At 40.1% G+C, this 20553-nt stretch overlaps 1 protein-coding gene across 1 annotated transcript in view; it reads left to right on the top strand.

The window, feature by feature from the left end:
• Positions 1-1696: 1696 nt before the first annotated feature.
• FER1L6 (fer-1 like family member 6) overlaps positions 1697-20553 on the top strand; it is a 155953-nt gene continuing 137096 nt past the window's right edge. Inside the window, 1 exon segment of the mRNA XM_041769620.1 lies at positions 1697-1780. Coding sequence (XP_041625554.1) covers positions 1758-1780 — 23 coding nt within the window. The 5' untranslated portion in view covers positions 1697-1757.

The raw sequence follows: 20553 nt of genomic DNA, 5'->3' as shown, positions 1-20553 counted from the left end.
GCTTTATTTTTAAGAGGTCATTTTTGTTTTATTGCTTGTCTCAGAAAGGATGCCCATAGATGCTAACGAAGACTGAGGAAGCTATAAAATATTCTGAAAAATCTCAAAGTTCTTGAATTTCACTGAAATAACAAGAACTAAAAAAAAAAAAAAAAAGAAATAACAAGAACTAGTTCATTTCCCTCACACCTTCTTCATAGGAATATTTATGTAATTATTCATCAGTGAATTTATTTATTTTTTTTATTTATGATAGTCACAGAGAGATAGAGAGAGAGGCAGAGACACAGGCAAGGGAGAAGCAGGCTCCATGCACCGGGAGCCCGACGTGGGACTCGATCCGGGGTCTCCAGTATCGCGCCCTGGGCCAAAGGCAGGCGCCAAACCGCTGCGCCACCCAGGGATCCCTGAATTTATTTTTAATATTGCAAAAGTCTGCTCCTTCTAGTCCTCAAAGTTCCCAAGAGAAAGAAAAGCCGAGAGGTATTTTCAGTTTAGCCAGCTCTGTCTCCCTTGTGAGTCTCCAGCTCAGCTTCTTTTCTTTGAGCTTGTGGCCAAGTGAAAAGAGCATTGATCCGGCTGTCGGGCTGACTGTTTCTTAGCTATGTGATTTGGGCAGATCTTCTCCTTTCTTGGGCTCTGTTTCTCTCTCTCTCTCTCTCTCTCTCTCTCTCTCTTTCTCTCTTAAACCAGGGAGTTGAACTAAGGCTTTGGTTTTCACATTGAGCTGTGCACTACAGGGAAAGGCAGCCAGAGGCTGTGAGTTATGGGAGAGGATCTAAGGACCACATGTTGGACAAGTCTGAGGGCTGGATAAAATCATACCTTACATATATCTGTTACATGTGTATATGAGGATGCTGTTGTAAGTAATAAAGAGTAATTTAAAGTGTTGTTGAATTTTTACTAATTTTGGTCATTATGCTTTTCTTAATTAAAATGCAATTAAAACGGTTATTTAATCACTAAGTTTGATCATCATGATTTCCTTAATTAAAATGTAATTTAAAATGTTAGTGAAATTTTGCTAATTTTGTCCATTATGATGTTCCTAATCAACAGATACTAAATGTTAATATGGGGAAGGTCTGAACATATCATTGATATTAAGAATGGGTCTTACAGTTGTAAAGGTTGAAAATTATAGGTCCAGTTGATTTCTTGGGTTCTTTCTAGGTCTGACATTTTGGAATTCTAAACTAAAGTGTCCAAGACAATAGCCATTAGTCACTTGTGGTTAAAAAAAAATCCATTCAGGTACACTAGCCACATTTTAAATGTTCAGGAGTAGTCAGATGGGTTAGGCTACCATATTGATCAATATAGATGATGGAACATTTCATCATCACAGAAAGTTCTATTAGACAGCCAGATGAACAAAATGATTTTATTAATGCGTTTTCCTTGAGATGAGATAGCCTTACCATATAATTCTTGGAAAAATATAAGTTTGAAGCTGAAGGCATTTAGCCTTTAGTCCTGTCACTGAAGAGAGTGGGAGGGTAATTGGCTAAGAAGCCTAACATATGGACCCACTCTTCTTGCGACAGTTTGCCTTTGCACCTTTGATTATAGTAGGTAACATGATGCTCAGAACAGCCGTGCACACCAATGAGTGTTGATTCAGCCACACCCCCAAATGGTTTCACCCACTAGATTACTGTGAAACTCAGAAACTTGTGTCCAGGATCTGGATACAGCCAGACACCAGGATTTTGCTGGTTCCTAGGCCAGAGGAGCCGCTAAGAAGAGGAAGAATGGAGAAGCCATCCAAAGCCAAGTAACATATTTCCTTCTCCTAACAGGAAGGTTTCTCTGGGTGTGGCTGGAGCCAAAGGGCTGGGAGCTGGGGGTAAGGGTCTTCCTTCAAAAATCCCCAAGGGTTGTTAACTGAGACTTAAGGTTTAGTAGGCAAAGGTCATGGGCCAGAAGGAAGGATATGCTTAAGAGATGCACTTTCCCCTCTTGATGAGAAAATATATACTACTCAATGTTGAAAATTTAGACAATACAGGAGTTATGGAGATTTAAAGAATCCCTCATAATACAACTGGAAATAACCCTTATTAACATTTAAGACAATTTCCTTAATTCCTTGAGCTGGACTATAAACAGTTAATGTTAAATGCTTTCATTTTCTGAAGCCAGAGCCTGTCCTTACTTAATTACACTGACCATTAAGCCAACTGAAGTCTGGTTTCATTTCTCTCTCTGGCCATCTCCTGCTCCAGACTCTCTTCTCTCTGTTTGTAAATGACAGGCGAGGTCTTTTTAGTCATTTTGCAAGAATGATGTCCACTGGCCTCATTTGTAGACTTGCTGAGGGAGCGCCTCTGGGATTCAAACTGTATCCTGGTGACCATGGTGGCCTTGGGGGTTAGTTGTGTGGTTCAGAGCAGGCCTTGGCCCTTCATTTTGTTTGGGGCTAGATAAAAAGGGTCTGGGCACATTTGTATTTTTCATCTGCAAAGTGATTTGGTATAATGACATGAGCTCATCGGCTCAGACTGGTGACAGGTTTGGGGTTCTGGTATAGGACTGCTGCTGAATCATTTTAAAAGTTCAATCATTTGATAAATATATCTGTTATGAGAATAGTGCTTTCCTAGGCATGGGCTCACAAAAATGCATCTAAACAGATCATTCTCTCAGAGTGCTTACAGATAAGTATATTGATCAATAACAACGTAGGTGATTGTGACTGAGGTGTTATAGGTATTAGGGTAGGGGTCTGCTCAGGGTCCTGTGGGGGCCCAGGTAGGGAAAAATATATCATCCATTTGAGGAGATAAAGGAAAGCATCTTAGAAAAAGTACATCTAAGCTGAAAAATGAAGGATAAATAGGAAAGAACATGCCTGAATGTGGAAGTAGAAGTGAAGGTGAAGGAGAATCTTCCAGATAGAAGGAACAGCTCGAGTAAAGGTTGGGACATGAGAAAGCATGACACGTTTGGAAATGACACGGTCAGTAAAGTGTCTACAATGTCCATGTTGTATATTTTGCTGGCAAATGTCTTGGACAATAGTGTTTGCTTCAAGACTGGTCTGTGTTGATCTCTAATGGCACATTTCCCTTCCTCCCCAAGTGCAAATGCCACTGGTATTCTGAAGACCAAGGTCAAGGCCACTTTCCTCAGGAAAACTTCTTGGATTTCCTCTGTTGTTAAAAAACTCTCACTCCTCTGAGGGAGAAATTCCACAGAATTCTTATCCTCTCTGAACTTCACACTTCATACCTTACTGATGCTTCTCCTTCTGCCTTGACTATGAACAGATTGAGATCAGGGACAGTCTTCTTGCCTTCCAGAACCTTACCTGGTGCGGAGAGCAAAAATGTACTTAAACAACATGTGTGTCTTCTGAGAATTCTGGGTTCCTGACTAGAACTGGTCTTTTGTGTTGTGTCTCATGCATTGTTTTTGAGATTTTAGTGCATTTTCTCCCTCATTGCAATTATTGTATTTTTCTCCAGGCACGTACCCTGATACCCTACCGTGGTTAGGCTCAGGATAATTTTCAAAAGAAAATAGTGGCATTTGATTTTGTTTATTCATGCAGATTGGATTCATTAGGATGAAGGTTTTAAGTGGCATTACAAATAGTGCCTGGAGGGCTCTGCTATGAGTGGGCAGAGAAGAGAATTTCTCACGTGGGTAGCAAGCCTTCTAGTGTTGTAGAGGGGTTGTAGCAAGGCTTATGACCAACCATTATGCCCTTGTAAGGCTGCATTTGTTGTAAAATAATGAAATGGTTCCATATCAGTAGTTAAGTAGCTCTTACCTTGAGCCCACTGAGTGCCCTTCTGCCACCCAGGACCCACTCACATCCAGCAATTAATGGGTTACTGCTTGGCATAGTGGGTGGTCTCCAGGATCCTGCACTAAGTGCCATGATTGGTGGTGTTTTGATAGGTCAATTCCCAAGCAGCTGATATTTTGACCATAACTCCCGATGATCGATTATATGTCTCAGTGATTTTGAAGTATTTCCTCCTGAAGAAAACTGATTTTGGGGGGTATTTTGGACAAAAGAGAGCTGATTAGGAAACCATATAGGGTAATGATTCCAGACACTGACTTCTTCATTTATTCACTATATCACATTAGGCACGTTACTTCACCTCTGCTTTTCTATTTTCTTGTCTATAAAAAAGGAAAATAATACATTTTATTGGGATGCCTGGGTGGCTCAGTGGTTTAGAGCCTGCCTTTGGCCCAGGGCATGATCCTGGAGTCCTGGGATCGGGTCCCGCATCGGGCTCCCTGCATGGAGCCTGCTTCTCCCTCTGCCTGTGTCTCTGCCTCTCTCTGTGTGTGTCTCTCATGAATAAATAAATAAAAAATCTTAAAAAATAATACATTTTATCCATCCACCCATCCACTCATTTATTCATCCAACAAACAACTGTGCCAACCCTAACCTGGAAATGTTGCCTAATGGTGACCAGAGAGACACTTAGCGACTTCTGTCTGGGGGACTAGTCACACAACTAGTTTTGAAGGTCAGATGAGATTTTGAAAGAGAAAGCCTTTTAAACTGTACAGGAAAAAAAAGACTGTACAGAACTTCATTAATGTGTGTTGTCACGTCAATAGCAGTATCAGTTCCTTGGTGCGTACTCAGAGAATGGGCTAGGGCATGTTTGTGCAATATAACATTTGTAAGGCCCTTTGGTTCTTCACTTTATTCATGGCATTTGTAAAAATCCTGCAAAGTTCTAAAAGGACTGTGCACCAATTTCCATTTACTGGTATTTGATGAGAGACCCCTTGTTCCACATGCTAGTTTTCTCCAAAACAAAAAGAGCTTTGCAGTTTTGGCTGAATGAAAAATAATATACAACCTTTATATAAAGGAAAGACAATATAGGAAAGGCTATAACGAAAGTAAAATTAATGCTAAATCCTACCTGACAATCTTTTTGATGAAAAATCCCTTCAGGAATCTTTCTATGCATTTTTTTTTTACATAAACTGTATCATATTATACATCCTGTTCTGTAGTCTACTTCACTCTGAACATCATCAGTATACACTGAGAGCTGTCTTATCAGGTGGGTGATTGAAAAGTGTTTAGCATTAAAAAGTGCTGTGACCCCTGTGGTTTGTTCCATCACAGCATTCTAGAATCCTGTGGGTTGAATCCTTTTCTTGCATTTTTCTCCCTGAACTACTAGAGCTTATGTTTAGGTCTCATCTTGTGGTATTTTCTCAGTTCAACAAATAAATACTTGTGCTGTCATTGTTGATGAGCACAAGGGATCTCATAGTATGTACAAAGTTTGTTTAGTCCACAGTTGATGGGTTTTTGAATTATTTCCCATTTTTAACTAATGTAGTAATTTCGTAATAAATATCCTTCTATACTCAACTTTGCCCATTTGCAAACTTTTGCAATCCCACCTTCAGGATAAATTCCTATAAATGAGAAGGCTGAGGTCAAATCTAAGTTCTAATTCATATTTGTATTGGGGTCTATTAAGGAACAAGAGGAGTGTACGTTGTGGACACTGGAGGTTCAGCTGGGGTGGTGTGAACGCTCACGACATAACCTGAGGACAGACTATAAAAAGTGTTTAGCATAGAGTTGAAGAGTGAATGCTGTTGAGTGAAGGGGTCACTGACCATTGAAAGCAGTTTCTGAGAAAGTGAAGGGACCCTGCTTTGGAGTCCCTGAAAATACACAATGAGTGTATCCTTAAGAGAGAGCCCTGCCTAAAAGCAGAGAGAGGGACTAGCTTCTTTTCAGCTCAACAAATATTTCAAGAGCGCCCCTTCAGTGCCGGGCATGGGATAAGGCCTGGGCATCAAGGGGCTCTCATTCAGGGCAGGACACATGGTGACTAACAGGAGTGGCAGTTCAGAGTGGATGTGTTCCAGTGGGATCCTGCTCAAGAGTCAGTGCGATGACCCTGGGTGGACAGAGGGGGTATGCAGATGGAAAGAACACTTCTCTCTAGAGCTCGGGGTTGAAGGATGAGCAGGGACTCCTCAGGCAACCAGGGAGGGCCCCCAAAACTCTCAGCTGTGTAGATGCTGGAGACTGGGAGAGTGTGTGGGGCACCGTGGTACACTCCGGCAGGAACACAAAGCACAGAAAGGAAGGTTGGTCCTTAGAGGCTATTTTCCACACCTGGAACCACCTATCTTATCTTATCCTCTGGACTTCCTTCCTTCCTTTATCGCGCCAGGCTGGGCTTCCTTGTGGGGAGGATTTCTTTTGCATCTATTCTTTATGTAAAGTAATAGTGTCCAAGCAGCATATGGTAACTGTCAATTGTAGAACCTGGCTCTGTTTCAAGAGCAGTCAAGCACTTGCCATTTGAATAGGTCAAATACAATTGAATACAAACAACTTCATATTCTTCAGCTTAATACCAAGGTTCCCCAAGGTCTGGGAAAAGAGTGCAGAAAAGATGAATTATGATTATGAGAAGCCTAATCCACTATTTTATATTCTTTTTAAAGTCAGATATCTCAGCATAATAATGATGATGGTGGTGAGGATGATGGTGGTGATAATGATGGTGATGGTGGTGGTGGTGAGGGTAGTGATGATCATGGTGACAATGAGAGCTGCTAACTCTTGTGGAACACTTAACACATGCTAGGTACTATGCTAAGCACTGCCCATGCATTGTTGCATTTAATCCCCCCAACTATAAGGTATGAAGTAGTATCATCCCCATTTTACAGATGAGGGAACTTAAATTTGAGATTAAGAAAGTGAAAGCATTCAGTTAATCAGAATGTTCAATTGATCAAGACATGCAACCAGACAACCATGAGAGAATGAAGTCCTGGTGCTCAGAGGCAGCCATCATGTATAAAGCATTTTTTCTGCTATGCATCTACCATGGTACTAGTTATATATCATCCCCGTGAGAATTTAAAACATCACACATCACACAAATAATTTTTTGTATCTCATGGATTTGATGACAAACACTGGACAAGAAAGACAGCTAGATAGTGCAGGTACCTACCTGTCCTTTCCTCTCAGTTCTCTGTCCCATTCTAACTGTTCTCTCACTATGAAGACCTGTCAAAATTGGATGAATTGTGTGATATGGTGCTTTTTAGGTTCTTTCTTTCTTTCTTTCTTTCTTTCTTTCTTTCTTTCTTTCTTTCTTTTTCTCTTCCTCCTCCTCCTCCTCCTCCTCCTCCTCCTCCTCCTTCTTCTTCTTCTTCTTCTTCTTCTTCTTCTTCTTCTTCTTCTTCTTCTTCTTCTTCTTCTTCTTCTTCTCCTTCTTCTTCTCCTTCTTCTTCTCCTTCTTCTTCTTTTTCTTCTTCTTTTTCTTCTTCTTCTTCTTCTTCTTCTTCTTCTTCTTCTTCTTCTTCTTCTTCTTCTTCTTCTTTATGCCTATTTGTATAAGATAAACTTTTGGCTTTGATTTAAAATTCAGTGAGATGTCTAAAGTTCAGTTCTCTCAAAGTGAAATCCTTAGCTCCATTACTATTACTTGTTATTAATAAATTCTATTCCTGTTTTAAGGTATTAATATATTATTTAGGATATTGGTTTGGCTGTGTGTAATAGACACTAAGAATGGTGGCTAATATAGATAGAAATGGACTTCTCTTACATGGAATAGTCAGGGGGGAGGCAGTCCAGGACTAGGATGGCAGCTCTGCTCCATGAGGGTTCCCAGGGACCCTGTTTTTGTCTCCCTTGTAGTTCTGACATCCTGACAGTGTTTCACTCATCTGCAGGGTCTGCTGAATAATTCATGTTCCAAGTAGCAGAATGCAGGAAAAGACAGGGCATAGCATGACCCCTGTCTTTAAGGATGGAGCCGGGTTACAACATCACATTTATGATCCTCCTATTGGCTAAAGTTATTACATAGCCGCATTCAGCTTTAAGGCAACAGGTTGCAAGGGATGCTGGGAAATATAATTTTGTAACTTCTATGGCTATAGCCCTAGCTAAAAATCAATTCTATTACTATGAAATAGAAGAAAAGAATAGCAGGAGACAGTATTCAAAAATAGAGCTGAACAATGATGAGAAAAAATATATATAAATAGAAGTTTTATTATTTTTTTTCTGCACTGCAATGGATGGTTTTGCTCAAACCCTGGAGTGTATTTCCTCTTCCTTGGAAACCATTGTCCTATGGGGTTGTCTGATTTTCCAACACATTGGAATGCCCTCTCTGAAAATAATAGAATGCTGTTCTTAGTATCACAAGCTCCAGGACCAGGTACATTATTTGTGGGGTGTAATGCAAAAGAAAATATAGGATCTCTTGTTCAAAAATGATTAAGAATTTCAAGATGGCAAAACCAGAGCAATAAAGTTAGCATGGGGATCGTCTGAGAGTGTGGCACTTAGTACAATTACACAGGTCACATATCCATGATAAAGCTGGCCCTGCTCAGCTCTAATGGGGGAGGTGGTGGCAGAAAAGGTGTTAAAGTTCCAACTGACTTCTTGCCATTGCCACATAAGTTCTGGCCGTCAGGAGTTACAACACAACGTGGTGTAAATCAACACTCAGAGTAGGACTTCAACAGCTAAGTGTTAGAGTTTGCTAGACTGGTGGGGTGACCACTGGTGGAAGCTTTGGGAATGTTGTCAGGTTTGGGATGCCAGTCATACATTTCTGTAATTTAGAGAGAATGTCTTGTGACTTCATTAAATGTTCTTTGCGTGACTTCCACCTGAAGGTAGGTTAGTACTATGTTTAGTAATCTAGATGACCTACTTTCCTCCGGGTTCTGGGACAAAGACTCTGTCCATATGCCTTGGGAATTGTCGGCCCATTCATTTTACCTGTTTCTGGGCCTGGTGACCGGAATGTACACTGCAGGAATGTTGAATTGGGGCCAGCTCTGGGAAGTCATCACAAGGAGGGCTAGACTGGTGGGATGTAAATTCAAGTTATGGCCAGGGAGGGAAGTCTTGCCAACTATTAGGTCAAGGCTGTAAAAGGCAATACAGGGATAGATCAGAAACCCAAGAGATCTGGAAGACTTTAGGCAGTGGAACAGATATGGAATAAGGCAAATGGTACAGAATAGAAAGTGTAAATAGTTACAACCTGGCTCACAGTACTGTATTCACATCCCTAAATCCATACAGTTCTGAAATCTGACAGTTTTATCTAGGTTTGGCCCAGAGTCTTTTGTTGTAGAACTTGACATGAGGCTATTACTTATTGTCTTTATCCCAGTTAATATGAATGGCAACATGTTTTACTATAGAAATTTTAATAAGTTTGATTATGGAATGCTGGCCCAGACTCTAATGGGAAATTATTTAATACTCTCTTTCTTTCTAAAATCAGAAGCATTTTGAATTTATGAGGGATAAAGACCCCCCCCCCCCCACTGCGATCTCAAGATTTGGGGCTTATAATATATAACATTTGTTGAACATATGTTATGATATATAACATTTGTTGAATATATATTGTGCCAGACACCGTTCTGAGCACTTTATATGTCTTAATTTCTTTAATACTCATGGTGCTCTATGAGATAGATAACCAATATTTTCTCCATTTGACTGGAAAGAAATCTGGAGCCCAAATAAGTTTTGTAATCTGCCTATAGTCATTGATAATTGGTAAATGGTAAACGGTGAGAAAGGTGAGTGTCTGGGGGCCCTAGTTTTATATCATGGAAGTGAGTCAACCATCTCATCTGGGGGCAAGATGGCTTGGCTGAATGATTGGGCAAATCAGTCCCAATAGTGAATCTATTTGTTGGGGGACTTATGAAGCTTAATGAAAAAGTGTTCTTTCTATTATTTCAGCAGCAGTCAGACCTGTACTAGTCCTTTGGGAAAATCAAGTGACCTTTGAGTGGGTAAGACTTCATTGATAGAAGTCATACTTCTTTATTTAAATATCCAAAGGGCAACCCAAGTTTTATTTGTTAAACTGAATTTTTGGCTTTGATTGTAATAGATATACTGTGTTTAAAAAATCTTTGCATTGGCTTTTGTGAAAGCACTATTTGTCTTAGTAGAAATCTTACTTTAATCCTTTTCTCAAAAATTGTACTTCTGGTTAAGAGCTGGGTGGGCTGACTGATAGCATCTTACTTTACTGAGGCCCATATTATTCAAGGCAGAATCCCAAACCCTGACAAAATAAAAATAGATGACATTTATTGTTTCTTCTAGATGTTTCACATTTGTCTTGGTAAGAGAACTGAATTAGATTAGTTTGACAGGATTTGTTCTTTAGGAACCTTTACGGACTGCTCTTTTATACCTCTATACATCATCGTGTTTCTACCCAAAGTTTTTGTCTGATAATTTCTTTTCACTTTTTTTTGCTTTCTAGAAATGGATGCAATGTGTGTATCATAAATAGTGGATGGCTTTATTATATAATTGCTACAAATGATGATAGAAGTTAGACAGGAGTATTAATTCTTCCATCAGTACTTGAATATGAATCAAGGATTTTGTTGATAAGTAAAGTACCTTTTTTTTAAAAAAAGATTTTATTTATTTATTCATGAGAGACACAGAGAGAGGCAGAGACACAGGTAGAAGGAGAAGCAGGCTCCATTCAGGAAGCCCGACGTGGGACTCGATCCCTGGTCTCCAGGATCATGCCCTGGGCTGAAGGTGGTGCTAAACCGCTGAGCCACCAGGGCTGCCCAAGTAAATTACCTTTTAATGAAATCTGGAGAAAATTTCTTATCATAGTTTCTCAACAGATTCTTAACAAATCTTTACTTTTGCTTACAAAAGCATGAATATTCCAAGATGTTTAATGTTTTGGAGCAAAAATGATTCTTGGATTAACTGATATCACAGTAGCCTGGTAGTGATTAATCGGAATTACTTTTTAATACTGATAGAATGGGACTTTTTCTTTTTTGATCGCATCTGCATCTTTAAACTTCCTTTCTCATTTGTAAACTCTTCCCAAGTAAAAACCATAAATTTGCCTTCCCAGCTTCTCTTGGCAGCTAGGATGCAGGCATGTGACCAGGCTGCACCAGTCAGGTGCTTGCATTTGAGGTTCTGAACTGAACGTTAGTGATATGAATAAACAGGTGTGGCATAGAACCATTTTGGTGTGGAAAAGGGCAAATGGGTCTGTTTACTCAGAGAGGGCAATACTGGCAGTGCTCTCTTGTTTCCAGTGTGACAGATGAGCTGAAGTATCTGGGTCCAGAGGTGGGGTCTCCTAGGGGCCATCTGTGGTGTGAGATGGGCATAGTTCCTTGCTTTTTTGTCTTCAAATCTGGTTCCCTGAAAATCTGGAAAGTGTCATTCCTTTCCTATTTAATCTAGTGGGCAAATGGGGTTCTATAATTTGCAACTAAGAAATGTAATTGATATAGCTGTGATATGAGGATAATGACAAGGAAATGGGATTCTTTTATGTGTATCTCCTTTCAGCTGTTAAACAAGACAATTTGGCAGGCCATTCTTACTGCAGTCATCATTCATTTGAACTCATTCACTGTTAAGAACAGCAAGCTGGAGAGAGTGATGCATATGCAGGCAAGGTGTTTCTGAGGAAAATGGAGGATGACTTAATGCCAGTGCAATGATTGTCTATGAATCTGGAATTTACCTTTGGCCTTGGGAAAAAGAGTTAAAAGATGAGCCATGAAGAGGTCCTAGATAGAGATCTTCTGGAATGTTCCAGGGTCTTGGCTTCAGATGCATTAAGAGCTGGTTGGAACAAAGAATACATTTCACTGGAGGCCCATGATTTGATTTTTCCATTTGCTTATTCAACACGAATTTAATAAGCACTCTGAACTCTGCACATACAAAGTATTGGGAAGACAGTGGTGAATTAGGCAGAGCCAGACACATCTTTGTTTGGTAGGTACTCTGGGAGTTTCAAGTGCCCTCATACAGACATGAGGAAGGATAACAGGCTTTATTACTATTTGTAACCCAAGACACTGGACACTGGAGAGCTTAAGTGATTTATCCACAACCACACACAGTAAGTAGTGGAACTAAGAACTGAGTTTGAGATCCTGTATTTTTTCTAGGATACCAGCCACTTCTCACCTACCAGAGTTCATGTCAACTCTGTGAGATAGGTATCAAAATATGACGACTTCTTTCCACTTCTAGGAAGGAAGCCAGAGTCAAAGAGGGCTTAAACTGGCTAATAAAAAGGTGGATCTCCACTTTCTAGGGCTTGTAGTCCCTTTACCATCCCTCATTTTTACTAATCCAGGCTGTCCTGTCATTTATATGTGGATTGGGAACATGTATTGAGAACTGTTCTTGTTGGATGATATGCAGGAAAGGGAAAATATCAATAGTACATCAGACATCTTGAGATGAGGGTCGAGTACCATAGAATATAGTCAAATGTGGGAAGTGGGGAGTGGGTGGTACAAGAAAGGAAACTCTACATACTTGGCCATTTTTTCCCTGATGGCTGTGGTATTATAAAAGACACAGTCCCCACCCCTACTTGATACCACAATCTAGTGGGCAAGATAAGTATGTACACAGCTGAGTCATCCCTATCATTAGACCTGTGCCTCTTGTATTACATTTATCCTACTAGATGGCATGAGTTTCTTTCTTGTTTAACTGAATATTTTATTGAGATGATTCTAGGTGATAGAGAAATATAGAGAACACACAGGTGTAAGAAATAATACAGAGATCTCCTGTACCTTTTACCCAGTTTCTCCCAATGGTAACATTTTGCAGAACAATAGTACAATATCACAACCAGGGTATGGACATTGATAACATCCACTGATCTTATTCAGATTTCCCAAATTTTACTTGTCCTCATTGTACTTGTGTGTATGTGCATATGCATGTGTGTATATTTAGTTCTACAAAGTCTTATCAGCAGTGTTGGTTTGCAAACCCAATACCATAGCCAAGGTACATACAGAACACAAGGATCCCATGTATTGTTGCCCTTTAAAAAAAAAGGTTTTATTTATTTATTTATTCATGAGAGACACACACACAGAGAGAGAGAGGCTGAGACACAAGCAGAGGAAAAAGCAGGCTCCATGCAGGGAGCCCGATGTGGGACTCGGTCCCGGGTGTCCGGGATCAGGCCCTGGGCTGAAGGCAGGTGCCAAACCACTGAAACACCCAGGGATCCCCTACCCTTTTATATTTTTATGACCACACTTCCATCCCTCCCTAGTTTTATTTATTTTGTCTCATGTGTCCTTGGTATCTATAAAGTTACTTAATTTGTATCATATGAATAAAGCAACTAACAGTACCATAAGAGATTAACATACATAAATAACATCCACTGGAGGGGAGGGGAAAGAGCTATTCATTTGACCTGGACCTTATAGACAGAGAATGAGGAGAAGCAGAGTGTAACAGCGAGTGTGCTGGCAGCACTGTGGCTAATTTTGAGAGGGAGTACCTGGGTTGGAATTTCCCTTCTACCACATAACGTCCCACCTAGACCTCTTCAGTTTTCTTACCTTTTTTTTTTTTTTTAAAAAGAGGGAGGTGGGGGAGGGGCAGAGGGAGAGAGAGAATCTTATTTATTTATTTATTTATTTATTATTTTTATTTTTTTGAGAGAGAGAGAGAGAGAGAATCTTACGCAGGCTCTACACCCAGTGCGGAGACCAACTCGGAACTTGATCTCATACCTGAGATCATGACATGAGCTGAAATCAAGAGTTGGACACTTAACTGACTGAGCTACCCAGGGATCCGAATTTTCTTATCTTTAAAATAGGGATGACACTAGTGGCCACCTCAAGGGTTGCTTTGGGATGAAGGCAATAGCAGGTGTACCATCTTTGCCAGGGCCTGGCATATAGTGAGACTTACCTCAATAAACAGATGCTGCTCTGGATAGTCTTGGTTCTAGTTGAGAGGAGTCTTCACTGACCTTGAGTGGATGTCTTATCTCATTCTGCTGTGAGGACACATGGACTGAAATCTTCTCCTCGAGGCTGCTATGGGAGAAGGGTCACTCAGCTAGTGGCCAAGCATAGCTGATACCCAGCCATGACTCCACTGTGGTTCTGTCATCCTTGCCCTTGTGGTCATTCCTACTGAGGCTCCAGAGACACTACTTGCACTTTTCACATATTTTATTATGTCCTATGGGTGAAATAATATATCAACCAGCAGTTGTGAATCTGTGGATTAGTGAAGGTTCTGGGAGGGATAGTGTTCTCCTGAATAATCAAAGTCTGGAGTACCAAAAGCCCTACCAAAACTTTGCACGATCAGTGGATGAGCTTTATCTCAGCCTGAGCTGTTCCTAAGAGGTGTATAGGAAATCATTTATAAGAATCAGCTTCCCTTTCCTTCAACTTCCTCTTTGTGAGATTGAGGGAGGGTATTTACTGTGGGTCAGATCTGCGGTGTTTGGACCTCTCTTGGGTCCACTGTAATTCCCTCACTGTTTACACACCTGTTATGAAAAAATAAATCCCTGTAGGTTACAAGGATGAAGGCAGTTAGAGCAAGATCCAAGTTAAGAAACCTTCACAAATCCCCCTGACAACTATCAAACCCCCTGCAACAGGCCACTGCAGCAAAGGCCTGTCCGGAGGGCTGCAGAGACTATATGGTTTTTTCTTTTTCAAGACTGAGGTTGAACAGAGCCTGACAAAGTTCCTTCCATCCACAAATTTCTTTTCAAGTGGTGCCATCATCAAAATGTATTGTGTCGTATCAAATATTACTATCTCCACCTTTATTTGGAGGTTTTTAAAAGATTTTTATTTATTTATTCATGAGAGACACAGAGAGAGAGAGAAGCACAGACAGAGGCAGAGGGAGAAGCAGGCTCCATGCAGGGAGCCTGACGTGGGATTCGATCCTGGGTCTCCAGGATCATGTCCTAGGCTGAAGGTGGCAGTAAACCGCTGAGCCACCTGGGCTGCCCTATTTGGAGCTTTTTATAATCTCAACAGGCCAGGGATTTAACACGTTACATATGAGCAGTGCAGGGTGGGGTGTATAGTGAACTCTTTCCTAATTAACAAACGTAGGCCTTACACTGCTGTTCCCATAGGCAATGGTTTTACAGGGCAGGGGACACGACACTAAATAATATTGGGTCATGAAGAAAGCTATTCTCTTTAAAATTATCTTCCATTTCCACTTTTGTCAAAGAAAATGTCCTTAACAGCTCCCTGAAAATTGCCAATTCTTTTTTAAAATGAGAACAAGTCTTATACTCAGAATTAGTTACAACTATGATTTAGCAATAGTGTTTCTCTCACAAAATTTATTTTATTTATTTTTTAAATTAACATATACTGTATTATTAATTTCAGAGATAGAATGTAGTGATTCATCAGTTGCATATAGCACTCAGTGCTCATTATATCAAGTTCCCTCCTTATTGCCTGTTACCCAGTTACCCCATCTCCCACCCATCTCCCCTCTAGCAACCCTCAGTTTGTTGCCTATAGTTGAGTCTCTTGTGGTTTGCCTTCCTCTCTGTTTTTGTCTTATTTTATTGTTCCTTCCCTTTCCCTATGTTCATCTGTAAAACTTATCAAACTCAACACCCAAACCCCCCAAAAAATCCAGTGAAGAAATGGGCAGAAGATATGAACTGACATTTCCAAAGAAGACATTCAAATGGCCAACAGATACATGAAGAAATGCTCAATGTCACTTAGCATCAGGGAAATACAGATCAAAACCACAATGAGATACCACCTCACACTGGTCAGAAAGGCTAAAATTAACAAGATAGGAAACAACAGATGCTGGTGAGGATGCAGAGAAAGGTGAACCTTCTTACACTGTTGGTGGGAATGCAAACTTCTGCAGCCACTTGGGAAAATAGTATGAAGATTCCTCAAAAAGTTAAAAATAGAGCTACCCTGTGACCCAACAATTACATTACTAGGTATTTATCCAAAGGATACAAACATAGTAATTCGAAGGGGCACATGCACCCCAGTGTTTATATCAGCAAAGTCCACAATAGCCAAACTATGGAAAGAGCCCATCCAGTTTATTTTTGAAGTTACTTTGTGTGAAGGCATCTGTTACTAGTTTACCACTTAAAATAAAACATAGTTTTATTTTATTATAAATTTATTTGACTAACAAATGGCAAGCTAATTTTAAAAACTCAGTTAATGATAAAGGAGAGATGTGGTTTTGGCATTTTCTGAATGTGGTGTTCCAATAGCTGAAAGTGGGAAAACATTAGTGGTAGGACTGCTGAGAGGAGAACTGATTTTAGAATTAGGTCCTTCAGGGTATAATAGGACCTTGGGCAACTGACAGTTTTGCTAGGCTTCCATTCCTTTATCTTTATCAGTTAGATAAAATGGGTTAGAGTCTCTGAAACATATTATCAAACACTTGTTGTCTGCAAAATGTTGTTCTTATGAGTGTGAAGCTACTATGATGAAAATAGGATGAATCTTGCCCTGGAGGAGTTTACAGACCAAAACAAAACACAGCATAGGTTAATGTATTAGTGGAGGAGGCAAATAGCCAACTATCAAGGAAAGTGGGATATGGCTGAGTTCTGGCCCTGGATCTGTCACTTATGACCTGATTTCCACCCATCATTCAACTTCTCTGAGCCCCAGGTTCTTTGTGATTAAACCAAAGACTGTCCTACACCTGCTCTGGCAGAGGTTTACTTTTCTGTAAGGAAGAGGAGCATCTCCCAGCAAAGGGTGTAGGTCTGGCTGCCCCAGCCTGTTGACTTGGAGGTCTCTGGACAACTCTGAAGCCCATCACCAAAGGTTGTCCCCAGATCCAATAATGGATCCTGTAAACACAGTATCCCAAACCAGAGCACAAAGTACTTTCTCCTCTTGTCAAAGTCTTTCAGTCCTTCAAAACAACATGAATTTCCATGGCTTTGGAGAAGCCTACTTTCTCCTCTGTGTTCTATTCTGATTGCTTGATCACTTTATCATGACATGTCATGTTGTCTATCATGTCTATCATGACATATCACATCATATCATATCTCTGTGTGTGAGCTTCGCACTGGCCTATGAATTGCCAGTGCGAGGGACCAGATTTTCACTCCTTCTGTCTCTGTAGCACATAACTCAGTCAGTGTCTGGCACATAGTAGGCAATACTCAGCTCTTATGTGAATATGTGCACCTGTGCATGTGTGTGTGTGTGTGTATGAATATACTGGTGGTAAAAAAAGAGTCATAAAGTTTGGAAGAGAGTTGAATAAAGATGTTTTTTTAAAATCAACTTTTTATAGAACAACATGAGGAAGAGTACACAAAGCAAAAATAACAACTCAATAAATGATCACTCAGTCTGTAAATAACACTCAGATCTAGAGCTAGAACATTGTGTGCTCTGCCCGCCTCCTTTCCTCTCAATCTTATCCAAATGCAATTGCTTTCTTCACTTCTTTTTTTCAGTTTTTTTCCTGTAAATTTTTATTTAAAAAATTTCAAATCTACAGAAGAGTCTTAAGAACAATGTAATAAACACAGACACTTTACTTTGATAGGGTACTTAACATTTTGCCACCTGTTTTCTTTTTTCAGTTGTAGTTTCTGCCTTTTTTCCTCTTGGAACTATTTGGGAGTTAGTCGTAGACATCATTACGTATAACCATAAAAAAATTTATCATTCATCATTTCCTAAGGGCAAAGGTACGCTTTTACTCAACCACAATACAACCACTACACTCAGGATATTGATACAGTACGACTGACACTATCGATATAATGCTATTGTCCAATATGCTACAAGTTCAGATTTCTGCAGTTGTCCCAGCAATGCCCTTTATATCTATTAGAGGCCTTTTGGTGGTGGTGGGGTGGGAGTAGAATGTAGGCAAGGAGTCTCACACATTGCACTTAGTCATGAAGTGTCAGTCTAAGTTTAGCATGGGGTGGTTTCCTGACCTTTTTTATTTTGTCTTTATGAAATTGACATTCATAAAGACCAATTATTCTGCATATTTTTCTCAATTTATACTTGTCTGATTACTTCTTCATGATTAGATGCAGGCTGAACTTTCTTTTCTCAGAGGAGCACACAGATGATGTGTTCTCAGTGCATCACTGGGGAAGGCACATTGTGATATCCATTGGCTCATTATTGTTGGTAAGTGCAGTCGGTTTAGTGATGTCCACCAGATTCCTCCTAAAAGCCTTTCATCCAATGGTTTTATCCTCCATGGATGATTCTTAGCTAATTAAGGATCACTATAGGGATTGCAAAATGGTGATTAATGAACTTTTTTTTCTAATATTACCTCTGTATAAAGAGAGATTTCCCTCTTCCTCTTTTCTCTTCTAAACCCCTCCCCCTCTTTAGCATCAGTATGGGCTTATGGATTACTTATTTAATGTGCTATGATACATCCTTGGGTTATTTATTTTGATACTCAAATTTTCCCGTACTTTGCCAGAGGGAGTTCCTTCAGGTCAGCTCCTGTGTCTTTTTGACATGCTCCCATCAGCTTTTGAGCACTTTCTTCCTTTCTGGCATAGTAAGATTGTCCAGGTTCACTATAAGAGAGGAATTGGACTGCCTATCTAACTTCTTATAACTAAGATGTTAGAAAAAACAGAAAGGTGAAAATCAATGCTCAACTTCAACACTTGCAAATATAGCCTTGAACTTTGACAAAAACCAATAGGTTCTAGACAGGTCTTACTGATCACTGAAGTTCCAGAAATGGGTTATCGGAAAGACAGTTGTCTGTGAGAAGCTACGGGGTATAGACCCTGTTGGTGATGGGTAGGCCCATGGGCTCAGCCAAGTACAGTTTCATGAATGCCTAGTCAGCACAGTTCCTTGAGTGTATCCATGGTAATTGGAGACAGGAACTATATGGTGATTAAAATGACAAGTAATTTTAACTCTTGCTTCATGAACAATATGAGAGCAGCAAACCAATTATGAAATTATCTATTTGCTTTGCATCAATTTTAAGTTCACTTGCCCTCTCATCTATAGAGATGAGGATGCTCAGCAAAAGGGGCCAATACAAGAAAAATGGAGGTGATGAGGTTAAAGATCCTCCAAACTGGCTGATGCAAAAAACAAACAAACAAACAAACAAACAAACAAACAAACAAAACACCAGATGTGAAAATGATCCACCAAAACAGAGACACTTAGGGTCAGGGACTTCTAGATGGCTTGCATTTCACTTGGCAGGTATCTCTCAAACAACTGTGCAATGCCAGATGAGTATGTGAAAAGAATTAAATATACCTATGTATTAGAAGGGGACAAAAAATAACCTCTTGGTTAGAGGTGGTCATTGGCCACATCGCCAGGATCCTGATATCACAATAGGATAAATACCACTAGAGATGTCCCCAGTGAACTATCCACATGCTTTAAGGTTGTTCTGCATCCACACAGTTGTTTTAAGTACAGAACTCCAGAAGAGAGCCTACACTCTTTATGGGGCAAGTTCAATGAGAAGACCACATCCTGGAGATGATTTGAGGAGCAGCTGATTTCTATCCCACAGTGTGTTGCCCTACTTTTTCACCATAGATTTTCCTGGTCCTTCAGTATTATTTGCTGAGTTAATTAAGATGTTGCCCTCTGAGTTTGGAAAGTGCATTGATATTTTTAGATAAAAGATGGTTGCAGGCTGATCTTTTAAATAAACAGCGCTGAATTTTCTAAGGCAAAATAAGAGTACTGTGATATCTCATCCACTTGCACCCAACCACCCAGCATTTTCTGGTCTTCTGCTTGTTAAGAGAAGAGGGTGGTTATTAAAACAGAGGTGTAGTAGTCAGACTTTAAAAAGTGAACATCCAGGGAATATTCAGGCATTGAGTCAGTGAATGCACATACCACTGTTCTCTACCCATTGCAGACGTAGATAATGTACTCCAGCTTCAAAAACTTCTGAACCGCTTGTCTAGGGAGCCACTGGCAATTGATGAGAGCTTAAATTTAATGTAACCCAGACCAGAGATGAGCTCCAATGTATTCCCTTACCCTTTCTTATACCTGCTCATTGTTGGTTGAAATGATGGCCCTGGTACAAGATTCGTAACTGTCATAGGACATTTGTTAACGTTCACTCTATCCTAATTGACTGAACCAAGAAATAGTCTAATCCAAATAACAATTTTTAAAAAACACTCTTCCATTCAAGAAAAAAGGCCATATGATCAAGTAGAAGCAGTGCTAGATTGACAGGCAAGGGTCTTGGGGTCCACTCCAAGTCTGACCCAAGTTTGATCTGTGTGACTGGGGCTGACCTGGCCCTCAGCTTTCCTGCAGAGGGAAGGCATTGGACTGAATTGCTAAGCTTTCTCCAGTGTACATTCTGCATTTTAAAAAATTTTCAGTGCATGCTGTATATTATTAATTGGATACCTACACTGGATGGGATGATGGGGGCAAGAAAAATTAACTGTATCTTGTCTGTCTCCAGGAACTTTCTGGGTGCTTGGGAAGACATTGAGGGTGATGGTGATGGTAATCCTTTCAGATGTGCCCTCAGTCTATCAGAATATTATAGCCACTTGGGATTGAAATCATCTACTTTTTGCTGTGCAACAATAGTCGCATGAGGATGTCCTGTTTCTCTGGATCTTTCACAAGATGACAGTACTTTCCAAAAAGAAACTTGTCCTGTAGCCAGTTTTTGTGATGATTCCCCTG

This window comes from Vulpes lagopus, chromosome 9, assembly GCF_018345385.1.
Source record: "Vulpes lagopus strain Blue_001 chromosome 9, ASM1834538v1, whole genome shotgun sequence".
In the NCBI taxonomy this organism is placed as follows: domain Eukaryota; kingdom Metazoa; phylum Chordata; class Mammalia; order Carnivora; family Canidae; genus Vulpes; species Vulpes lagopus.
This window is presented reverse-complemented; position numbering and strand designations above follow the sequence as displayed.